The sequence below is a fragment of the Haliotis rubra genome, unplaced genomic scaffold (assembly GCF_003918875.1).
Source record: "Haliotis rubra isolate DU_JTF1 unplaced genomic scaffold, ASM391887v1 Scf144, whole genome shotgun sequence".
NCBI lineage: Eukaryota > Metazoa > Mollusca > Gastropoda > Lepetellida > Haliotidae > Haliotis > Haliotis rubra.
Window position 1 is genome coordinate 1,535,033 of NW_025765381.1, and position 26,818 is coordinate 1,561,850.

Consider the following 26,818-nt stretch of genomic DNA (forward strand, 5'->3'; position numbering starts at 1 on the left):
TCCTTCAATTGTAAACATTATCAGTCACCCTTTTCGGAAACCATATTAATCAGTTTCGTTTTGCTTTGCGATATCAAAAGTGGGAAAATTACTGGATCATGTATCCGCTCAATTTGTGTGCCACTTTTAAAACTTACAATGCCCTTCAGTGAACAGTGGAGACATTTGTTTATAACACTGTGAAGATAATTTCCATAGAATCAATATTTACATGCGAACTGTGGAAATGGCAAACTCTGGAGACTGACTATTTACCCAGAATTATTTCCATTCGAGTCATCGTGGCACAAGGGACATAACTCTTGCCTGGACTTGAGTCGCCTATCATCCTGTAAAACGCAAGGGCGTGTAGACTTGTACACGGGGGATTGTAATGCCAAAAACTGCCGTCGAGGTATATTCTGTCACTGACGGAGTCTTAGTACTATAGTATATACTTTCATGGCAGTTTTAAGCGTTACAAGCCCATGGAGTTGTACACGTCTCAGGAAGTGACTACTAGTATTAGTTTAAATCAGATATCCTACACTGTAGTGGTGAGGTGAAATTGGGTTTTACGTCGTGCTTGAGAATATTTCGCTCATATGACGACGTGCATGCGTGTGTATGTGTATGTGTGGCTGCTTGTACTAGCCCAGACTTAAGCTGGTTTTATAGTGCTAGCCCACTGAGATACCATGCCGCAGTGAAGCATGAATACTCCACTCAGACACATTAAACTGACTCCGAGCCGACCAGTCCTTGATGTACCCATTAATGCCGAGCGCCAGGCAGGGACCAACAAGTACCATATTTTAACGTCTTTTGGTATGACGCGGTCCGGGATCGAACCCGCGACCTTTCCGCTCTCCGGGCGGACGCTCTAACCACTACACCAGGGAGGCGGTCCACACTGTAGTGGTGTTCCGATGATCGATTATAATCGATCGGTTACCCTTTTCCGATGCGATAATCGATTGCAAAACTTCATAATCCATTGTCGCTAATAATTCTTACGAAAACAGTTATGAATACCCAACTCAGACCACAAGACAACTGGCAGTTACCGATAATTATAACTTCTATCCGCTTTATTCACAGAAATCACAATCATATTGTGTCTACTCACGCCTCAAATTGAAGTGTAGTTGACAGAAAATGGATACGCATATATATTTTGTTTTGCAAAATGACATATTTACTGCAGCTGGCGATCACAGCAAACTGCATGCGTATTTCACCTCATTCCATGCGCGTACAACTTCAGCTTACCTTGTTCGTGAGGGTCCACATAACCTTAGTATTGATTATACATATATTACATTTATAGAGCAACATTTTAAACCTGTAAGTAAAATTACAAAATTCTGGGACATAATTCTCTTGGTAAAATAATAGTTTTAGATGTTCATTGTGTCAGAATTCATCCTGTTAAATTATTGGGTATGTTTTAACTACATGTAGATCGCCAGGAAGCGTGTGCACAGCAGATTGCTAATTTCCGGCTTTACATACGAGACAAATACACACAGTAATCTTAATCCCTGCATATAATACAATGCCTAGCAAAACAAATTAGAACTGAAAAGGTAAATAATCTTGTCTAGTAATGTTTTGTTGCAAATTTGATGTCTTTACTGGCAAAGTCATCTTCTCTTGTCTGTTTGTTCATGCAAAGTGATAGGATGTTGTTTTCTTACCCCCTGAACAAAAGTTTGACGAAAGTGTAAACCATAGATAAGCCGGCCCCCTTCTACAGAGTGCTATTTTTGGTCCTCAAAATTCGGCTTATCTACGGTAATATACGGTACATTAGTGTCAAAAGTGGGTCAAATTTTTGAAAAAATTGTGAGGATTTGTTGTGATTGTGGAGAATTTGTAAAAGAGTGAATTGAACAGTAATCTTTTCCATACTACCCATCAAAGGTTTAGACTCACTAGTGTAAATGTAGCCACTTACTTCAGTCAACTGTTCTAAACTTAATTTTGTAAAATATTCCATACTGTTTAGAGGTACTGCTTACACATGAACTGATGTATTGTAAAACAAATTCGTAACATTGAAAAGATTATTGTCATGAGTTCAATAAATGATGAAACTCAGTGAAAATTGGTGAATTCTTAACAAAACTTTACACCAAAATGCAGCTGTTCACATGCATGATATTTGCGCATGATTTTCAGCAATGCAATTTGATGCATGATCCTCATGCAATTCGACTGCATAAGGTTTGCAGTTGGTTCCCCCACGTTAGGGGACAAATTCATCTTTGATGTAACCATACATATATACATAACATATAGAGAGTGTTTTAAGTGAGTCTAAACTTTTGATGGGTAGTATATATCTTGGCAGCGTGTCAATATTTATTATTGTACACCTTTTTTGTTGATCAAAGTAGACTTAGGTTGTTTGTGATTTTGTACAATCTTGCCACAAATGACAATTTAAATACATACATACATACATACAAATACTTATATAGCGCCAATATCCGTAATCCGCTCAAAGGCGCTCTGGCTCTAAGATGGTCAAGATATCACATATAGTTCAAATGCTTCACCAAAGAGACATGTCTTCAGATTTGATTTAAAACAGCTAAATCTGGTTGTGTTCTGAGGTGAGATGGAAGATTGTTCCAGAGATGAGGCCCAGCCATCTCAAGTGACCTGTCACCATATGTTTTGTCCTAGTCACAGGAATTGTCAAAAGACACTGGTCATTTGATCGGAGAGAACGTACAGCAGTATAACGGTGGAACAGATCACAGAGGTACTGAGGAGCTAGACCATGTAAACTTTTAAAACAAGGAGTAGAGTTTTATATTTTATGCGGTAGTGGACGGGAAGCCAATGAAGTGAGTGAAGAACAGGAGTAATGTGGTCCGATTTCTTTGACAGAGAGACCACTCTGGCTGCAGTATTCTGCACCTTCTGAAGCTTGTGTATAAGATTGTTTGGGAGGCCAGCAAGAAGCGCATTACAGTAGTCAAGACGAGATGTTACATATGCCTGAACAAGAGATGCTGTAGTCTTGACGTCCAGGTATCGTCGAATCATGCCGATGTTACGAATGTGGTAGTACGCCCTTCGACAGATGTTATTGATGTGTGGCTCCATGGACAGTGAAGAATCAAAATAACTCCCAAGTTTCGCACCTCATGGTTTGGCTGAATCTCACACTGACCGATGCTGAATTTAGGAAGAGAGATACTGGGTTGGAGACGCTTAGGGTGGAAAACTATGAGTTCAGTTTTATCATCATTCAGTTTGAGGTAGTGTGACGACATCCAGATTTTGATGCAGCTAACACACTCTTCAATGGTGAGAAATGAAGACACAGCTGATGAGGAAAGTAAGGGTTTGAATGATATGTAAATTTGAGTGTCGTCAGCATATAAATGCAGTCCAAGGTTGAAGGATCTGACGATATCACCTAGAGGAGAAGTATAAATAGTGAAAAGTAGAGGTCCAAGAACCGATCCCTGAGGCACGCCATAAGCAAGATCCTTAGGACTGGAGATGTGACCATCAATGATCACCGACTGATGTCTACCTGCTATGTAGGACTCAAACCACTGAAGAGCAGTTCCTCTAATACCCATCCTGGTCTCAAGTGTATGCATCAGAATAGTATGGTCGATAGTATCGAAGGCACTACTCAAATCAAGTAGAACCAATACTGCAGCACCATCTTTGTCTACGGCTCTCAGTATGTCATTGTGCACTTTAACGAGTGCGGTTTCCGTGGAGTGGAAATTCCGGTATGCTGATTGCATGACTTCGAAACACCCATTTAAGGTCATGTGTTCCTTGAGTCTTGTTGTGACCACACGCTCAATCAATTTTGAGGTGAATGGTAAATTTGTGACTGGCCGATAATTTTTTAAAAGCTCTTGATCTAAACCTTTCTTTTTCAGGAGTGGAGTGACAACTCCATTTTTCAATGTATCCGGCATCATACCTTCCTGGAGAGATTTATTGACAACAGAGGTCAATATAGGGGCAAAGGTATCTAGAGAGTTCTTGAGAAGCCATGTAGGTATAGGGTCAAGAATACATGACTTCGTCGGTGACTTAGAAACAAGTTTCACAATCTCTGCTTCTGTTGCTGGTTGGAAATGGGATAGGCATGGAAAAGCAGCTATTGATTGGGGCTCAATGTGTGGAAGGTCATCATGTGAAAGTGAGTCTCTGATTGTGGAAATCTTCTGAGAAAAGAAGTCTGAGAACTTGTCAACTAATTGATCAAGGGATGAATGAGATGGCAGAGTCAGGGAATTATCCTTAAACAGAAGCCTGTTAGCTATCCTGAACACTTCCTTCTGTCCATCCACATCCTGCAGTGCAGCTTTGTAATAGCTTGACTTGGCTGTCTCCATAAGAGAGTCAACATGATGTCTCTGGTTGTCATGCATCTGCTTATGAATGGCTAACTTGGTGTGTCTAAACTGTTTCTCGAGTTTACGCCTCAAGCGTTTAGCTGATCGAATGTCGTCATTATACCAGGGTGATTCTGGATGAAGAGTTACAGTACAGGACTTCAATGGAGCATGATGGTCAGCAAGTTTCCTGAGCTGAGTGTCATACAGAGTAACATATTCACTGGCGGTGAGATCTGAAGAGCTAGAAATAGCTGTTGTCATATCTAGCTGAAACTCTTGAAGATCAATGTCCTTCCACTTGCGAAATGAGATTTTCTTTCTGGTTCGTCTTTCAACTGAGATGTTGACATTGAACAAGACACTGTAGTGATCAGATCTTACAGAATGATCAAATCTTACGTTACTGACCTTCAGTTCATTCTCACGCACAATCACCAGGTCTAGAATATGTCCCTGAACGTGAGTTGGCTCATGTATGACTTGAGTTAGGCCATGAGCTTCCAGAATATTGAGCAGCTTCTGTGCATCTCTGTCATTTGTCTTGTCAATGTGGTAATTAAAGTCCCCACATATTAAGAGCTTACCGGGTGTTGTCGTCAGAGAATCAAGAAGTGCACTAAAGTCATCAAAGAAAGTACCAGGTTTTGGCGGTCTGTACAACACAATGATGTTGAAACATTGGTTGTCACATGTAAATTGTAATGGTATAAGTTCAAATGAAGTACATGTATGGAGATTGGCAGCTTTCAGTTTGCGACCAACAAGTTTATCATTGTAGACGATACCAACGCCGCCTCCACGCTTGTGTTTCCTTGATACTTGAACAAACTTGTACCCCGGAGGGGTGAGTTTACCAGATTTCTGACTGCGAGATTGGCCTTGTCATTGGTTGGGTCGGTAGTTTTTGCAGATCTGGCATTTATCAAACACATATTAAAGTCATGTGTTTTGTAAGTACTGGCGATACTAGAAGTTTGAGAGTTTGAGAAAATCTTATCTTTCCCGTTCACACATCTGTTAAAATTGTTATCATTTGGTACAGCCTTCTGGGCTTGTCGATTATTTTGAAAGAATAACTCTACATGCATGAGTTGATATATCATTTTGTACAGCCTTCGAGGGTGTACCTCAACTTCCATCACTGTTCTTGGGACAGAAAATAATCACAACTGTAATAAATATTTTTTATTATCTCTAAGTAATAATATATGCCAAATGCATATTTACACATTCCTTTTCAAGAGATCATTGTAACACATTTCACTGAACAACAAAAACATACACACCTTGACTTAAACAGAGTTTTATCCTAATTTTAACAATACCCAAGCAATATCACAAATGGGCATCAAACATTCCACCCACATTGAAACTGAACCTGGGTCTTTGGCATGACAAGCCAATGCTTCTACCACGTATTGCGATATGCTGATCAAAAAACGGTATTTTGACCTGCATTCGGAAAACTTCGTAACACTTGGAAATGTTCGGATATGTCCTTGTTTCATTTGTGCCAAATATTAGTCACATTTTTAGTTTATCATGATTAAAAGTTGTTATTAAAGCTTAATCAAGCCTAGTGATTTTGTTGTGTTTTTGCTCTATAAATCAAGAAGTAACTCGATTATAAGTAGTTTTTGTTTAAAAATACTTCATGCAATATATTGCAATACATATTGCAATACATGCTTTCGCTTCGCAATATATCGCAATATGAAAATTCTCTGCAATACCCACCCCTACTGTTGATCACTGGATTGTCTGGTCCAGATTTCGTTATTTACAAATCATCGCCATAAAGCTGGAATATTGCCAAGTGCAGCTTTAAATAACAAACAAATAAAACAAACAATCAAAGTTAGACCACCATGGTTTATAAAGTCCTGGTCCCGGTGATCATATATGATCATTTTATGATCAGTGGAACAGCAAATATGAACACGGATCATCTCGACTGGGGTAAACCATGGTGACCATACTACACCTGGTGAATGTTAATTAGAAAAGTTTGTTTAAAGTCACTTTAGCCAGTATTCTTGTTATATCATGGTATATCAGCTTAATTACTTGAACAGATACTTGTATCAGATGATGGTGATGATGATGATGATGATGATGATGATGATAAACCCCAAAGTGATGCAGGTCTCAGCACAAGTAGGTGCTGATAAACCTAAAAACACACAATGATTAAATTCAGGATGCGACCCGCCACCTTCATCCAACCTCCACAAAGAGATGTCATGAATATGGCTTATATATGAAGTAATAACAAGCCCACACAACGACCAGGATAGCCACAGACACAACCATAGACTTCCGATTTTCTTGTCGCAGGCTTTTCAACGTCTTGTCTGAAAATATAAAAAACACATCACCACAATATTCATATGAACAAATTTAAGTTATATTGAAATAAATTAATTAATATCAGGTCTGTAAAGTTAAGCCTACTTTTCTGTATTCGTGTTACTCCTTTTACGTGCAACCATCGGGGTCGGGGTAGCCCAGTAGTCAGAGTGTTCACTCATCATGCTGAAGACCTGGGTTCAACTCCCCACACAGGTACAAGGTGTGAAGCCCATTTCTGGTGAACCCTGCTGTGATATTGCTCTAATATTGCTAAAAGTGTTGTAAAACTCACTCAAATGCAAACAGACACAAAAGCATTAGAAACAACATTCTGTTTAAGTATATGTTCTTTTTCATTTAGAAGTTGAAGAAATTTACTGTTTCTCATTAATTGTTTCGATCTGACTTGGTATGGAAGAGGGCTGTACTTTGTTCCTTTAGGTTTCGGAGAGGTTGAACTTGCAAGCATACTAGTAACTGGAATATTGCTGAGTTTGGCATTAAACAACAAACCAAAAAACAAAATTGTAAGGAACCTTGATTCTTGTTTACAACTTCACTTCTTTATGAAGTGAGAAAAGATGGCTCAAGACTGAAATGAGTGAATATAGTTTTACGCCGCTTTTAGCAATATTCCAGTAATATAACCGCAGGGGACACCAGAAATGGGCTTCACACATTGTACATTGAATTGAACCTGGGTTTTCCGCATGAACGAACGCTTTAACCACTAGGCTACCCCACCACACCCAAGAATGAGATGAACACAGAATAGGTCCAAAGTGAATTTTTTAATAAATGTAGGCCCATGCTGGTAATAAATGTAGGCATGCTGGTAATAAATGTAGGCACATACCAGGACATACCAGGTGCATGCTGTTACTAAATCACATCAGGCGCTTGCTGGTAATAAACTAATGTATTCACATTGTGATACTGAATACATGTAGGCATATGGCTGGGCAAGTTTTCTATTTTTGCCTAGTGAGTGAGTGAGTTTAGTTTTACGCCAATTTTAGCAACATTACAGCAATATCACGATGGGAGACACCAGAAATGGGCTTCACACACTGTACCCAAGTCGGTACCAAGTCTCGGCATGACAAGCGAACGCTTTAACCACTGGGCTACCCCACCACCTTTTGTCTCGTGTGAAGTGTATCAAGTCTCAACATTTATGAACAAGGAATTGTAAATGAAGAATACTAACTGTTCTGGTCCAGCTGTTTCCGCCAGTCCTTCTCTTCTTCTTTTAACGCTTTCCTGAAATATTTCAAAATAATATTGTCATCTTAACAATGTCGACATACACAATTACTAAATAATGAATGTAATAAAATATGGTCTTCCAAAATTTCAACTTTACAAATAGATGTGATATCCCGGACATGTTTTGAGTTTGAACCATATATACATCATGCTTGGTATCCATACGTAGCTACTATAAATGATGCTTAAATCATGACAGTTGCTATATGACAAACAATGCAGATGCGACGAAAAACTTCAACTCTACTATAATCATGATAATATTCTTAGTGTACCAACAGCTGGCTACATATGCTGAAAATATTAGTCAGAAGAGAAAATTGATGTTTATTAGTGTTTACTACGTACTCTATTCACCGAGACTTTCTGATTCCGAAAGATAACTGATTAAGTGCTTTTGTAAGGTATGTTATATTTGGGATTACACTTTCTCAGTAAAGTACAGATTCTAGATGTGCCTCAGAGGGTTAGCTGGCTGATTTTGTGTGCTGGCAATTTGGTGCCTGACTCTGAGAGTGCGGGTTGAATCCAAGATGCGACTCAACATAATAAATTAAAAGTACTAAAATCTGTACTTTACTGAGAAAGTGTAATTCCAAATATAACCATGATACATTTGACCACATTCTAAATGACATTGTGCATCGTGTTTGGGTTTGACCAGTAGCATGGCTCTCATTATGTTGATTCCGAACATCAAGCAACTGCTGGTTTTATTCTTTATGTTGTATGGTGCCATCACAAACCTTTCTTCATCCGAATATGACTTTAAACGAAGTTTTCTCTCAAGTGCATCCAGTCGCTTTTCACATCTGTTGATGTCAACTTGGACTGTCTCAATCTAAAAATAAATGGAATTGCAGTTGTCATGGTCACAAGACTACTGAAACATATGCAGTCTTTCACTTTCTCCTCTGTATAAATGCCATTGTTATAAATTACAACATATATCATGTATATCAAGACAGATTCTGCCACAGCTACTGGACTGCCGCTTACTTTGTGTAATAATGATTTACAGTCAGAAAACCCAGGATAACACACAGTGGTAAAAATACATCATGGGTGTTGTTCATGGTAATTCAACAAGGTCAATCACTCAACTACAAAATGATATTCATTAAATTCCTCACTGCAAAAAAACAAGAAATGTTACATTTCCATTGAAAGAAAAGGGATTGGACTTTATATTTCACTAATTATTGATTAGGAACAGATACATGTTCTCACAGCCAATAACCTTGGTGAGTGAGATGATAACATGAACATGGAATTTACACGAAAATAACATCATGTTGGTAGGATAGGAAATTATAGCTGCTGCAAAACACACGTCCATTGTTCACATGCCGTAAAATATATTATTAAGTGTGACAGGAATACAAATTGGAAAGAGTTCCTTCCGTTCCCCCAACCCTAAACCTAACTTAAATTTTGGACTTTTAGTCATTTTTGTGAGTTCTCTAGTAATTGTTGTTTTAAGTTTTGTTAATTATTTTAGTATATATTAATTTCTAAATATTATTTGGGATGGGGGAACGGGAGGAACTCTTACTGACGATGTTTCCAGTCCCAGTTCGGCAGTAGAAGCCAGTTTGTAAACACATACTGTATTTCTACGTAGTTCTAAAATCTCCCTGTCGAAAAAGCAACAGCTCAAACTAATCACCTGATTAACAATACTTGGCATCTTGGTGGCAGTTGCCAGCGACCAATAAGATCATGTGAATTTCTTTTGCTAATCTGCCATTGATATGTGTTTTATCGCAGTGTTGCTGTACCGAATAAGCATCGACGACGATACAAGTGTGTTGTGATGGTGAACACGTGGACAAGAGGAGATAACTCTAATTTCATGCCTTGATGTAAACTTCCGCTGTAAGGATTTTACATGTGCTTGAATTCCATATTTTCTATGTAAACTCGATCCTGTTCGCGTGCCTAAGCGTTAAGAAACGGTCCGATCTCTTAAAAATCAGATCTTTTGCTCTGCTACGAAGCCTCGTTGCGTGAAACCCGAGCAAATTGTTTCGTGATCTGAGGACCAGTCCTTGACGAGTATTTGTGTACATTTCAACTCTAATTATAAAAGTTATTTTGTGAGTGAGTGAGTGAGTTGGGTTTTACTCCGCTTTTAGCAATAGTCCAGCAATACCACGGTGGGGGACACCTGATATGGGCTTCACACATTGTACCCATGTGGAGAATCAAACCCGGGACTTCGGCGTGACGAGCGAACACGTTAACCAGTGGGCTACCCCATCGCCCCAGTTACTTCAGAAAAACATATCTGCATGTCGTACGTTTTAAGGAGATTTTCATCTATTTACAAAAATCAACTTTTGTAATTATAATGTAATAAAATTCTATCTAAAAAACTGGTTCTTTTGGGGCAAAGGTTATAAAAAGGCCTGAGGCGTGTAAAAATCCCTTGATCGTGTGTCGAATCCTAGAGTCTTTCTGAATATGATTCTGGCAGTCGGCACCATGCTCTTGAAATTCAGCAAAGTGAAAACCGTCGATTATGTCAATCACCATACCGTTCTTTCTGATCATATTTAGCTGACAAGCCGTATCTTAACTCGAATAGTAATCAAAACGGCGATAACCGTAGCTTTTTGATACGACACTGATATACAAACTCAACCTTGAAACACTATAGACTCAATCCTCGGTAAAAAGTACAAAGCATGCTGGTAGCCAGCTATTGTTAAATAATCCCTAAACAGGAATGTATTTTTGTTGATCATTGACAACAGTGTTCAAACAATGATTATATACTCATGCCAATAATGGTTGTCACCCCCTTATTTTTTTTAATTGGAGAGGGGGTGTGGGATGGAGGTGTGGGGGGATGTAGGGAGGTGACAACCATTATTGGCATGAGTATATAAAACATGAATGCATATTTGTCAGTATGTTAGACAAGCGACAGCTCTAATAGGGTTGAAATCTGATGCTTCCTTGATTATCTGCAATGTAACACAAGGATTTCATGCATGCAGTAAAGTGTGTTTACAGACAAACACTCAATGTATGGCAACAGACATTTCGTTTATTTTTAAGTGCAAATATAATTTGTCTCATGAAAACAGTATCAGTTTACTGCGGCACGACCCCTTATTGGTTAGGTTGCTTATGCCGCCGCCCTATAGCTAGAATATTGTTGAGTGCGGCGTGAAACTAAACTCACTCCTCTCACTCACTCACTCACTCACTCACTCACTCACTCACTCACTCACTCACTCACTCACTCACTCACTCACTCACTCGTTTAGGTATCTCAAAATAGAGAAGCTACAGGGGCTGACTTTCCATCATCCACTTCTGGAACTGCCAGATATCTGGCCAGTCAGGTTGACGCGTCTGTTCAGTCTGATGATAGTCTGCCTTGTTCTGGCATATGGCATATCGAGGCCCCATCTTCGACATTCCAAAGGGTCGTTCTCGCTCTGCTGCTGATAATCTTGGTATTTTGATGGGTTCCCAGATTTACCACCCAAAATCTCAATCGACTGTGTTTTATACTGTTGGCGCGATTCAAGAAAATCATAATGTTCATGATATCCCACTCTCAACACAGTAAGGATATGTGTGGTGTTTGGGCAACACGTTAACATTTTCAAAACGCCAGATGCGTTGTTTCTTTTGTACGTCAATTTATATTTTGGGGGATATTTTTATGAAATTATGTGTTCAGTCATCCCAAATAAAAAAAACGTCCCCCAAACTGTCATGATCTCTTTGTTTTTGTTCTGTATACATAAAATCCACGACAGTCAGAAGAAGTTCCGGAAAGAATGGCAGCAACTCATGCTTGACATAAGAGGCGATGAACTGGGTGATGTGGTGAGGCTCGCTGACTTGGTAGACGCATGTTATCGTATCCCATTTGCGTAAATCGATGCCAATAATGCCAATCACCACATATATAGTTATGATTTTGGTAACATGATAGATTATCTCCTGTGAGTGAGTGAATTTAGTTTTACCTCGCTTTTAGCTTTATTCCAGCAATATTACGGCGCCAGAAACGGGCTTTACACATTGTAGCCATGTGGAGAATAAAACCCGGGACTTCGGCGTGACAAGCAAACGCTTTAACAATTGGGCTATCCCACCGCCCCCATCGCCTGTGAAGAAATAATTGTTCGCGTTTAACCTTTTTATTGTTAGCAGAACATGACCAGACCTGGAAATTTGTGGGAATTTATGTGTTTGTTACGATATGACACAATTACAACAATCAAATTAAAACCCTTTTAACTTTTCTAATTTTATATACCCTGGCCATATATCCAGGCAGTCTCCAGACACCCAGGTATCATCATTCAGATTTCAAGAAGAGAGGGCGTTTCTACAGATTCCAGTCACTGCTCTCCAGGCTGCGTTGTTGCCGATAAATCTGTGTATCTCAAGATCGGTTTCAAGCGCCACAAATGGGATTCCATATCACTTATGTCGCCCTCAAGTTGATATATAAAATCCTTACATTGATTCAATGATTGCTCATAATGCCTTGTCAAATGTACTGGGGAATATGCCGCGTGTGCGTGTGTGTGATATTCAAGCAAAATAAACACTTGGAATGGGCTACACACATTCTACCCATGCGGAAGATCGAACCTGGACATTCGGTTTCGTAGTCTATACATTTAAGTTGTCTATTAGTTTTATAATCCTGGTTGCATTTCCAGATTAGAGTGAGTAAGTGAGCTTAGTTTTAGGCTGCACTATTCCAGCTATATGGCGGCGGTCTGTAAACAATCCAGTGATCAACAGCATGAGCATCGACCTGCGCAATTGGGTACATGTGTCAATCAAGTCAGCGAGCCTGACCACCCGATCCTTTAGTCGCATAGATCTACGACAAGCATGGGTTACTGAAGATCAATTCTAACCCGGACGTTCACGGGTTCCAGATTAGAGGCATGTAAGCCAGATCCGGTGATTAGGTTGAGTACCGGTATTCGTATCCAAATTGATGCTCATAATTACTGGAATATCTGGTCCAAATTAACTCAACCTATGAACATATACAAGCAGCCAATATTTAGAATACTAGTGCACATACGTGCGCACGCATACACAAAAACAAATAATATCCGTTTGATTTTACTCAATATATCATATGCCCCCGAATACGTTCGAATGGAATTAAGCCAATAACTGTAGTTTTAAATGGGGAGACACATACATATAGTCATAGTTCCTTGACCCCTCGAGAAGGCTATTTATCCCACTCGGCGACACAACGTATATTTAATAGCCACTGATCCCTGACTACTCTGGGCTATTATACTTGAATGTTTGTGTGTGTTATATACAAATCCTTCAACGTTCAGCACATAGAAGACTTGAAACGTTCAATGGCACTCGAACGCAGATGTATACAATGGTTGCCCTTTAACAAATACGTTTTATCCGTCTTGAAGCCTCTCAGTGCTAAACATAGCATGGCTGTATAAACTGGGCTCGTATATGCTGCTGGTTCAATGTGTTGTTGTGACTGTCGTTTTTAACCTCTATAATAAGTAGATGAAATGATCACCTTCCCTCTCCCGTTATGCGTTAAATATGGCAATAACAACCTGTGGACACACTTATAGGATCATGTTTGAATGTACTTTTATTCTATTTCAGTTGATTGGGAGAGAGAGAGAGAGAGAGAGAGAGAGAGAGAGAGAGAGAGAGAGAGAGAGAGAGAGAGAGAGAGAGAGAGAGAGAGAGAGAGAGAGAGAGAGAGAGAGAGAGAGAGAGAGAGAGAGAGAGAGAGAGAGAGAGAGAGAGAGAGAGGGGACTCCCCAAAGATCCGGTGTTCAGGGTAGTGAATTTAATGCACTTACAGCACCCGTGCTTTGTTTAATAGGTTTTGTTGTAGCTGTAGTGGTATTTACAAATTTTAAACAATAATCATAATTGTTCTTATCATTGTTGTTATTATTAATATTTTTATCTACAAGGACGTATCCACAATCATATTATCCTATTTTGATCAGGGCTGACGTGGGTACAGTCTGACAATGACTTGCATGTAGGTGTGACTATACTTTGTGCAATCACTCAAAGACCCCCCACGTCATATCATACACTGTCTCGTTGCAATCAGTGTCACCATTTTGTTCTGAATAGGTAAAAAATATTCCAAAAGAAACAGAATTTTGCCTCAGTCAGGGGAAACGGTGATATGTTGATCGAGACGGATCATGTCTGGGTGTTCTCAGTTCAATCTTAAACAACATTATTCAGAGAGTGATCTGCCGATCGATACGCAGTTGGAGAGCATTGCAGTGTCAGAACTTAGATTACACCTTTTAAGGGGGTAGGTCGCATTACATTAAAAAAGTAAAATGGAAAGTGAGGGAATTTTTAAGTTGTATTTGGATTGGTAAGGAGAAAATAAATAAAATGAATATTTCACCGTTGGAAAAATATAGCCTTAGTCCTGTAAATATCCTTTGGATGATAAATGCATTGTCACTGCTGAATTTACTGTTGGCAGTATAAAGCAAAACAGAGTGAGTGAGTGAGTTTAGTTTTACGACACCGCATTACCCCAGCAATACCACGGCGGGAGACGCCCCCAAAAGGACATTACACATTGTGCCTATGTTGGGAATCGAACCCGGATCTTCGGCGTGACGAGCGAACGCTTCAACCACTAGGCTACCCCACCGCTCCAAGACTACCATGCAAGGCGCTGTTTCAGCTGGTATTTTAAACCACCAACACCCCCCCACCCCCCCACCCCGATTCTTCACGTGGCCAACAGTAATTTTCACATTTGGTAACAGATGTCATGACATGTACAATCAGCAAAGAGTTTGATCGGGAGATAATTATAATACTATTTAATACCTGGTATATGATCAATAGTGTTGAATGTTAAGACCCTACAACCACGATTTAGTGAGTTTAGCATGGCTAGTCACACAGCAAGGATACTAACCTTGCTCCAAGGCTGTACTGAATGCTAAACCCATGGATGTACAGAAATTCTATCCTTTAAAGAGGCAAGGCTAGATAAGCGGACGCCAGTCTGGTATTTATATTTTTTAGAAAATTTAATTTAAACTAAAATATTAATTACTACATTAGAGACTTGTGCAAGAAATGGATGCCGACATGTAGTATATCATTCGGTAACAAAGTCTACATTAAAACTTTCAGTGAGGATTTCAAAATGTGACATACAAACAAACAAGTCATTTTCTAACACTGAACTTCACATGTGAAATTCCATACATCGTGTTGACATCATATTTCGTATATTACATTCACAAGTATTGATCTGTTGTCTCGACATGGTATATCTCGTATATTGTCTGAACATGTCCTATTTCGTAAATTGTGTTCACAAGTATCACGTGTAAAATAATTTATTAAATAAAGCAAGCGACAGTAATTCATTTCATAACATGTGACTTTACTTACTAATTCAGAAACTTGACATAGTTTGAGCATAAACACGAACACATTTTCTTGACAAAGTGAAAACTCCGGACAGCATAATTCCAAATGAATTTAGAATAGAAACACTTTCACCACAGCTACCTTCCTATTCCGGAATAACGGGATTTCGTGTGTAAAGACCCTTAATTATTTTACCTGGACCAAGAATTCAGTCCCGTTTTCATCACCTCCACCACCGATGAAGTTAACACAACTTTTATCCTTGGTAGGTCAGTATGTAATTGAAAAACATTTGCATATACATATAATATTGTACAGTTGCATTAAATCTTGCATCACCTGGCCGCTTTGGCCTGGACAAACCCAAACCTGTAGTCGGCAGTTACCTCCCCTACCACATCTCCTCTTTCTATGGGTCCCAGTCTGGGGCTCACATTCAGGTCGTAGTTCAACAAATTATGTCGTCTTCTAAACACAACATCGGATCTATTTGTCACATCAGCCTCATCCTCCTCCCATTTATCTTCCCCAGCCTCCTCCGCATCCACTAAAGAGTCCTGGTTGATCGGGGAAGCTAGCTCCGGGGGGAGCTCACTCGGGTGTCGGGGAGTGTTGGGTGGACAGGGAGTAGGTTCCTTGAACTTGAACAAATTGCACATGGGGCACTCCCGAGCTGTGTGGGGAGCTGCGATCGGGTCCAGCTTTCGTTTGGGTTTAGGTCTATGGTGATGATGGTTCATGATCTTCAGTTTGGGAACCATGCCGTTTCTGATCACAAGGCTATCCGGTGTACATTTCTGCATGAACACTGAAGATCCTTTTCCAAGAACTTTACCCTCACGTTTCCTTGGCTTTATCGACAGTCCCGAATGATCCAAATCTGGTCTCAGATTCTTCATGTCACTAAAACTGGGCCAAACAGGAAACTCCCCGTCTCGGCCATCAAGACCGGCAAGTTTGGGTTTCTGTCGACTGGTTAAGGGAGCATGGTGAACTTGAATATCATCATCAGAAGAGAAGGATTCAAAGTCCAGATACCTATAGGAAGTGCCAAGGGTTGCAGCAGACGACAGCCGATGAGCCATTAGCGAGGATCCATCAGCCTCTCTTTCATACATCCCCTCTAACTCATCCCCATACCACTCTTCCACCTCCCTTTCATCCTCTTCCCTGATCACCTCAAAGTCATCCTCCCTCAACGTTCCTGTGAACTCAGACGTCGTCTTAAAGTCTTCTTCGACAGATTCCAACTTTAAACTGCTTTCGTGATCTCTATTCTCGATGGTCTTAACTTCGGACGGGTGTTCCTTATCGACATACCTTGCAGGTTGTAGTGGCACGAACACCCTGTCTGACGTATGCGAGGTGTTATGGATGGACTGCCTGAGCGCATCTCTCTGAATCTCAGCCGGCGTCTTAAACTGGTAGTGGATGATATTGGCCTGTCTCACTCCACCACCAAAGGTTGCCGCCTGACCAGGCGGTTTACGACCAACATCCAGAATATTCCGCAGCGATTTCCGAGTGCTCTCAAGTGCTCGATTGTCTTCACTCTCGCCCACATAAGTCTCCAAATTGATTTTCAACAGAGGTAGTTGTATAACCCTCTTGCTGTAAATCTTTGATACTTTCTGATCCTGAGCACCTCTTGACACCGCTATCTTGTATTTGTTTTCGAAGTCTTGACTCCGTGAGCGATTATTGCCTTGCCCTTGCTCGTTATCAGAACCCTCAGCCAGGCTGTGGATGGACTTTCTGCTCCCGTACATGTCCATTAACCCATGTCCCTCGCCAGACATCGTCAGGTACCTCTCCACCCTCTCGGCATGAGACACTTCACTCTCAAGCTGACACAACGATATCCCCTGGTCCTCCTCTGGCACACTGCAGCGCCGTACAGTCCCCAGTGGTCTCACAGTCCCAGTCGTAAGGTTTGCATGGGGCGCGTACTTAGAATATAAAAGCCGCAGAGGCCTGGCTTCCATAGACATTTTATAGTGATCTATAGGCATGACTTATCAATATCATTTGTCCAGCCTTTCACTAAAGTTGCATCGGGAAGAAGCTCAAAGGCTTGCTTTATACCACCCTTTCATTTTTATATCTGTTCAGCCTTTGAAATATTGAAAGGCTCATACAAATACCGTACGCTATTTTATTCCCTGTTTGTTAAACATGGTTCTGAATAATTCTCTGGTGAATAAAACCGTGTCTCCTCACTACGTTGACCGCGTACGTACACGTATTGTCATGACATGTCTCCCATAGATACAAAATTATCCCATTTCTGTGGCTTTAGATGTTTTGGGCATTCGTTAGCCGCTTTATAGAAGACCGGCCATCTGTGTCCGTTAATTTCACATCTCAACATTAATCACATATATAAAGCTGTGTACGTGGAAAACACAATGGTAAGTTATTCATAAGCGACCATAAACGTCTTAAGCGCTATTGTGTTCAAACATTACAGCAGGGTGTTACTTCACATAAACAAGTGGACCAATTTGTCGGATGTATTCAAAACAGATTGGTGTCAGTACGATACGTCACATACACTATTGTCAATACTCAAGGACGTGTCGAGAGCCACCACATATATACTATTGCGTGACGTTTCTATGCCATGGTCCACGGCAGCCTGTAACCTTGTCCCAGAGAACAAACCATGAGTGGTGTTCTTTGTCATCTAGGTGACATGTTCTTCAAACAGGGTCACTCAATCTATGGAATCATCAAGTTCTGTTGACATTCTTACTTTGGACGTGACCAAGACGCAATATACCTGCGAATATTGTATACACATAATATGTTACTGGGTGCTAGAAATAATGATTGCACCTTAACGTTGGCAGAGGCACGCCCACAATACAGATGAGTTTAGAAATACGTTTTCTTATGTTGTTAATGACAATGGGTATGTTCCGGGATCACGTTGGAGCACTAGGGGTTTCTTAATGTTCGTATGACTTTTCAGTTAGGACATATCAAGCATTTCGGCATCCTCTGGTGGGATCTTATTCGCCAATTGAACACGGTAAACACACATTGTGACGATGTTTTCAGTTTCTGTTTTCTGATTTCCGAGTTGTATCGGAATACGCTTGTTGCTCTTCCCTTTCCTATGTACGCAGGGTAAACTCAATTTTCAAAATTCATTTTTAGGAGTTTTTCGGAATCCATAATCCTTAATTTTCAGTCGTCTCAAAAGTACACATGGCTGACGAAGCATATAGATAATGTGTTTAACTTAAATACTAAGTTAAACTCAGCTTGTTGTATGCAATAAAATTGTCCTCAATTGCAACACCCAAATCACTGCCAGAAGAATACACTCTGCTCATTGACTTCCAGTTGCTTTACATCTGCAAGACCTCCATAACGTCCTTGATTTTCAACAAACACAAAATCGATGGTCTTCAAAAGAAGGACACCTGTTTATCTGAAACTTCATCTCCAACGTTGCTCATTTCCACAAAACGTGGCCATCAGGAACGCCATGAAATTTCACAATAAAGTATTCTTCTATTTTCCTTTCACAGTCAAAGCTGTTTTCTCCTTAGTCTGAAGCCTATGTTTCCACTGTGCTAATTCTCGTAGTCGTTGATTAAAACAAAGGCCTTGCAGTGCAACACCGCCACCTATACTGGCAGAGCTGTTCTCGAGGCAGTTATTACACCTTCGCACGCACGGTGACCGGTAACGCCACCTTTGCACATTTAATGAGTCTGCGGTAAATCCTTGATTGAAGAAACGGAATTTAGTTGCCGTACAAACCGGTAGATCGATGAATACATTACAGTTTCCAAATTGGAGAGGATAGTGTTTTATACATGCTTATAATTACAAAGATATTGTCAATATAAGTACTTCTCTGTCCACGAATACTCCAAGTACTTTTCGTCCACGAATACGCCAAGTACTTTTCTGTCCATGTACTTCTCTGTCCAAGTTATGCCTCGATGTCCATTATACTTCGACATATACTCCTCCACATCGACTCTGCCCGGCATGAATGTTTTTTTTACCCTCCAAAAATGAAGAAAATTAAGGTCTTCAAAACAGAAAAATCCAATTCAGACGAAACTGCCAATCTGGAAGCCCAATCTATCCGTCATTGTGGTTGCATAGATTGGGTTCAGACATTCCAATTGTCTTTATAAACAGTCTCACAGTTGTTCCTTCAGAAAAGTTCATGATGAACATAATATCCTCCGACGTCTTACTCCACCAAAGGTCTACATCTGTTCACATGTTACATACTGTTCATATCGGTCAACATTACGCTCACTAGACTACTGCACCCAGTGATTCAGCTATGCCAATGTCTCGGGGCAGTTCCGGTGTTCCAGTTCCTAAGCCCTTCTCTCCCTCATAACACCCAGCCTATCAACCAGGATTCAGATCATACTCTGTATGATTATTAATGCCGGGTTCCTTCAACCTTTGTTCCTTTGTTGTTCTTATGTTAGCTTCACTTGTCAGCTGCGTCAGAAATTAAGTATCTGGATCAGATGAAACTGCGCCAACTCAAACCTGCTCTGACATAAGTAATTTGGCTCAAATCCGCTCCTGGGAACAAATCGTGCGTGGACAATCCGCTACGATAACGCTCAGGCTTGAGATTACAATCCATGCTATTACTTACTCTGTAAAGTATATGTGTCGTGTGATACAAGTGCTGGCTTTAAGATATCCATTTTTAGCATGCATACGTTTTTCCAAGAACACGATATCCTCTGTCAAAAAAGTCCATATCACGAAACGCGCCTCGCCAAACCCAACATGCGCGAAGCTGCTAAAACGCTGAATATGTCTGAATATTCTCACACAGACAATGTACAAATACGACGTTGGTCCAATCACGAAGAATTCAAAATCTTCGCACAAACAATGAACAGATAAATTGTAGATGAACATCCATTTGTTTCATTCAAATCAATGATCAAAACACATTCTTGATTGAAACCTCGGGTAAACATCACACACAACATTCCAGCCCAAGGTTTCTTCAAAAAGGAGCGCCACTTGCAACGGATTGAAATCAGTTTACGTCAATCCAAATCCGTTGAAAAGACATTTCGGTTTTTATAAAATCCATTTCTAAGGTCCCGTGTTTGGTGGAATAAGAACGTTTATGGTGTACGTTCCTAGGGGAACTCGGCAATATACACGTACAGACGTTTAAGCCCGACACGTCTTTGTTACGCCATTCAGTGGAGTGACTGATACTGAGCTACCAGCTGATCGATCGCCTGCGTCATCTGCAGCAACCACCATTGAAAGACAGGCGCAATTACGCCGTGATTGAAATGACATTGACATAGCAGCAATTAACGTGTTTGATTGATGCTCAAATTGATTGCACCTGAGCGTCTTATAGTCATAAAGGTGTTCTATGAAGCGCACACAGGTTTTGAATGAATAGATGTTTATTTCTACTCATATACACCGGGAAGCAAACGAAACAATACCTCTCAGTCGCTACATCATATGTTTGATTTTCGATTGAAAATATCTTAAGTTCTCGGTCTTACATAAAATGTGAACTGTACAAAGTCAGCTCTCAAAGTATCCTTCAGCATTTTTATATATTTTTATTAAATAATATGATTTTATGACTATTATGAAAAATGATTATCCTGGTATATTTCTATTTGTATAAAGTTGTTACGACACAAGGAGAGACAGTGACTAATTTAGTTCAATACAAAGGGTGGGGTGGGGATTATTGCACTTACATAGCGACTTATGGGTGGGGCCGATCGAGTGGGTGTTGATGGTCATATAGGTCTGGAGAAAGATGATTTTTAGGTCCACTGAGATACCACGCCGCAGTTTTAACACTAATACCTTGAAATAAATACGTTGTACTGACTCTGTGCATCCATGCGTACAGTGGTGCAGCCACACCACGCTGATACAGTGATGCAGCTAGGCCACGCTGATACAGTGATGCAGCTAGGCCACGCTGATACAGTGGTGCAGCTAGGCCACGCTGATACAGTGATGCAGCTAGGCCACGCTGATACAGTGGTGCAGCTAGGCCACGCTGATACAGTGGTGCAGCTAGGCCACGCTGATGCATTGGTGCAGCTAGGTCCACGCTGATACAGTGGTGCAGCTAGGCCACGCTGATACAGTGATGCAGCTAATTCACGCTGATATAGTGATGCAGCTAATTCACGCTGATATAGTGATGCAGATAGGCCACGCTGATACAGTGATGCAGCTAGGCCACGCTGATACAGTGATGCAGCTAGGCCACGCTGATACAGTGATGCAGCTAATTCCACGCTGATATAGTGATGCAGCTAGGCCACGCTGATATAGTGATGCAGATAGGCCACGCTGATACAGTGATGCAGCTAGGCCACGCTGATACAGTGGTGCAGCTAGGCCACGCTGATACAGTGATGCAGCTAGGCCACGCTGATACAGTGATGCAGCTAATTCACGCTGATATAGTGATGCAGCTAATTCACGCTGATATAGTGATGCAGCTAGGCCACGCTGATACAGTGATGCAGCTAGGCCACGCTGATACAGTGATGCAGCTAGGCCACGCTGATACAGTGATGCAGCTAGGCCACGCTGATACAGTGGTGCAGCTAGGCCACGCTGATACAGTGATGCAGATAGGCCACGCTGATGCAGTGATGCAGCTAGGCCACGCTGATGCAGTGGTGCAGCTAGGCCACGCTGATACAGTGGTGCAGCTAGGCCACGCTGATACAGTGATGCAGCTAGGCCACACTGATACAGTGATGCAGCTAGGCCACGCTGATACAGTGATGCAGATAGGCCACGCTGATACAGCTGGTGCAGCTAGGCCACGCTGCTGATAGATAGGTGATGCAGCCAGGCCACGCTGATACAGTGATGCAGCTAGGCCACGCTGATACAGTGATGCAGATAGGCCACGCTGATACAGTGGTGCAGCTAGGCCACGCTGATACAGTGATGCAGCTAGGCCACGCTGATACAGTCGTGCAGCTAGGCCACGCTGATACAGTGATGCAGCTAGGCCACGCTGATATAGTGATGCAGCTTATTCACGCTGATATAGTGATGCAGATAGGCCACGTGGATACAGTGATGCAGCTAGGCCACGCTGATACAGTGATGCAGCTAGGCCACACTGATACAGTGGTGCAGTTAGGCCACGCTGATACAGTGATGCAGCTAGGCCACGCTGATACAGTGGTGCAGCTAGGCCACGCTGATACAGTGATGCAGATAGGCCACGCTGATACAGTGGTGCAGCTAGGCCACGCTGATACAGTGATGCAGCTAGGCCACGCTGATACAGTGATGCAGCTAGGCCACGCTGATACAGTGATGCAGATAGGCCACGCTGATACAGTGGTGCAGCTAGGCCACGCTGATATGGTGAGGCCACGGTGATGCGGCTAGGGCCGCGCTGCTTGCAGGCCACGCTGATACAGTGGTGCAGCTAGGCCACGCTGATACAGTGGTGCAGCTAGGCCACACTGATACAGTGATGCAGCTAATTCACGCTGATATAGTGATGCAGCTTATTCACGCTGATATAGTGATGCAGATAGGCCACGCTGATACAGTGATGCAGCTAGGCCACGCTGATACAGTGGTGCAGCTAGGCCACACTGATACAGTGGTGCAGTTAGGCCACACTGATACAGTGATGCAGCTAATTCACGCTGATATAGTGATGCAGCTAATTCACGCTGATATAGTGATGCAGATAGGGCACACTGATACATTGATGCAGCTAGGCCACGCTGATACAGTGGTGCAGCTAATTCACGCTGATATAGTGATGCAGCTAATTCACGCTGATATAGTGATGCAGATAGGCCACGCTGATACAGTGGTGCAGCTAGGCCACGCTGATACAGTGGTGCAGCTAATTCACGCTGATACAGTGATGCAGCTAATTGATACAGTGATGCAGCTGGCCACGCTGATGACAGTGATGCAGCTAGGCCACGCTGATACAGTGGTGCAGCCACTGATGAATTCACGCTGATATAGTGATGCAGCTAATTCACGCTGATATAGTGATGCAGATAGGCCACACTGATACAGTGGTGCAGCTAGGCCACGCTGATACAGTGATGCAGCTAGGCCACACTGATACAGTGATGCAGCTAATTCACGCTGATATAGTGATGCAGCTAATTCACGCTGATATAATGATGCAGATAGGCCACGTGGATGCAGTGGTGCAGCTAGGCCACACTGATACAGTGGTGCAGGTAGGCCACACTGATATAGTGATGCAGCTAATTCACGCTGATATAGTGATACAGCTAATTCACGCTGATACAGTGATGCAGATAGGCCACGCTGATGCAGTGGTGCAGCTAGGCCACACTGATACACTGATGCAACTAGGCCACACTGATACAGTGATGCAGCTAATTCACGCTGATATAGTGATGCAGATAGGCCACGTGGATGCAGTGGTGCAGCTAGGCCACGCTGATACAGTGATGCAACTAGGCCACGTGGATGCAGTGGTGCAGCTAGGCCACGCTGATATAGTGATGCAGGTAGGCCACATCAATGTTATCCGTGGGCTGTAATAATAACGATTTAATTAAAAAATAATAATATTCATTTAACAGTGATTACATGCTCATCTGCACACTTAAAGCTGCAATAACAAACATATCATTTGTCCCCTGCGTGGTTACATTCTTCACCTTTAAGTCATCGAGTTAAAGACGACAACACTAAATATTGACAAACATGGTCAGGGTTAATTACTGGAAATATGTACATTTATAATACATGATACTCTTTAAAATATCACCCTGTCACAACTGACATATTTCTTAGTCCACAATCCTTCTTTTCTGCTGATTCTGGTCCGGGAACATTAAGCTCCACTTCTTAATCAGCAACCACGGTCCTTCACCCGGGATTACGTCTTCTCTATAATCCGGTTTTACGTGCTTATCCGACATGTTTCTACTTTAATCCACCGTAGTTGTGCATCCACCAATTCCACGGACATGTTCATTCCACGTGTGGATTATATCACCCCGTGCGGGTACAAATGCACAATACACAATGGAAGAATTACTTCTTGGTAGATAGTGTTCGTGATTTCCATGAATCAGCCATAGAATTATTAACGATAATACCATCAAAGTCACTGACGAGATTAACTGCACGCTGTGTTCGAGAAATCAAAGCATTGTGGTTGTAGGAACAGACAGTGGCTTGGAAACCACGCTGACAGACAATCTACCCGTAAATGTCACGCGTGCTGGTTTCCATTGTCTGAGACTCGACAGACTGTTGGTTTATCTATGTTTGGGTCAAATACCTATCCGTCTTTCGGCACTTGCGGGGACACCAGGTAAGAATGTGGGTCCCCAGCAACTACCATTGTCGAAAGAGGCGATTATATAGCTGACTTGGCTGATTGTATGTCTGCGGTGATGTTGGTGTTAAGGTGTGTGTGTGTGTGTGTGTATGTGTGTGAGAGAGAGAGGGAGGGAGTGGGTCATCATTTTGTGCACATGCACTGAGTGTGGGTGCCATTTTGTACATAAAGATATCATACAATTTAGTGGTGGTCCAATTGATTGAAATAATCGAAGATTGGTCGTAATGACTAAACGATCAAGCAATCGATCACATTTTGTCATAATCGAACACAAACAATTTTGGAACACTTGTTTGCATTGACATCATTTATCACAAGGTTGGTTTTGTTTGTTGCGTTTCATAAGCACTATAAGTTCGTTCCAAGTCATGATTAAAATTTATCTTGAAGACTCCCGGTACTTTATGTTCCTAACATATAAGTCATCCTTTAAAGACATGAAATTTGCCAAAACAACCGAAAGAACTACATGTTTTTTTCTTTATTTTGTGTACATAAACAAACATAACCAGGACAATTTGATAAATAACGCTAACCAACTATTTTCGATGATTGATCGGTTGTAATGAACCAATCATCAATTATAAGATTTTAACCAATTCCCAACACTAATACAATAAAGCGCTTAAAGATTGGAGGTGAGGTGCCTTTGAATTTGTACATGATGGGCCGGGGTAGGGCACTTTCATGCCTTGGACACATTGTTCATGCATCGCCATAGATATCATCTCCGCCCCCTAGCCAGAAACTTTGAACGGTCCCTTATCGGGGTAGAATAACCGTGGATGTAATTTATAATGATCCACCTTTTCGTACACCGAGTCGTCATACATTTCCTGGAAGAGCATGTCCCCTGTAATGTGTAACGTAACAAAAATAACATTCAGTTTTTTCAACTCTTGAAATTAATCACGCACGTGATAACAAAACACGTTCTTATAAACATCATACCATACACAACATGGTATGTTGTTCGTTGGTTGAGCCAAGCAGGTCATATTTACGGGGAGGTAACTCTTGTAGGTGTATGCATAAACTGGTCTGGCTGGTATGACACGCAGGTGTTTAACAAACACACGCCGTTGCAATAGGTAAAGGTACATTTATACAATTAGAGACGTCAAGGCATTATTCCCTCTCGTAGAATGAAAATATATTAATATATAAATATATTTTTCTTGCTTGAATGAATAAATAGTCTCAGCTACAATATTCCTAAGGTGCACCGCTTTTTAAAAAAACCAAAAACCCGTGTAACTCTTCAAACAAAATCAGTCTTTTCACCATTTGTTTGTGTCGACCATGCCCATAACCTTGGGTAGCCAAGCGGTTAAAGCGTTCGCTCGTCACGCCAAAGACCAGTTTAGATATATCATATGCGTGCAATGTATGAAGCCCGGATCTTGTATTCCCGATCGTGATAATCCTTGAATATTGCTACAAGCGGAGTAATACTCATCTCACTAACACCTGGGCTGAAGGTTTGTAATCCTGGATACGCACCAGACATAATCCCTTGTTTCATAGTTTAGCAGGGTTCTAAGGCAAATCATACATGAACGTCTTTAGTCATTTTCTCAGACGGTCCGTGGTTCGAATCCCATTATGGAGTTTGTAATGTTATGGTTCCTACGTGTAATGTTGCATACGTTCGTCCCAAAATTTGAGGAATACAAGTCTCAGAATACTTTGGAACCCGCCCCGCAGATGGCATTCTTGTTTATCTCACCGTCCCTGAACAGCATCGCTTTATTTCAGTTTGACTGGCGTGCTTGTGCTTGCTTGCTACCTAAATTACATAGTTTCAGAGACTAAGCGTTTATTCTTAACATCTGGGTCTGTGACGTCATTAAACTCATTAGTGACGTGGACAAGGCGTCCGACCTCGGATCATAAGGTCTGGAGTTTGAATCCCACTCCATCAGTCAAGTCAAAGCATTTATTACACAACAGTCACGTTTCCTGCTGACTGGGTACCGTCCTATTGTGCAACTTAGTACAATAACCAGTCCAGTCATTCAACTGGATATATAAATATTAA

At 41.4% G+C, this 26,818-nt stretch overlaps 1 protein-coding gene across 1 annotated transcript; it reads right to left on the reverse strand.

Annotated features, from left to right (window-relative positions):
- Positions 1-15,348: 15,348 nt before the first annotated feature.
- LOC124269344 lies at positions 15,349-20,598 on the reverse strand. Its single transcript, XM_046704362.1, has 2 exons — positions 15,653-20,598; positions 15,349-15,616 (listed from the first exon to the last, which is right to left on the reverse strand). Exon 1 carries the CDS (start codon positions 17,408-17,410, stop codon positions 15,734-15,736), a length of 1,677 nt encoding a protein of 558 aa, XP_046560318.1. The 5' UTR covers positions 17,411-20,598; the 3' UTR covers positions 15,349-15,616; positions 15,653-15,733.
- Between the last annotated feature and the right edge of the window lie 6,220 nt (positions 20,599-26,818).

Coding starts and splice junctions, on each gene's coding strand:
- LOC124269344 (XM_046704362.1), bottom strand. CDS start 17,410: ATGCCTATAGATCACTATAAAATGTCTATGGAAGCCAGGCCTCTGCGG.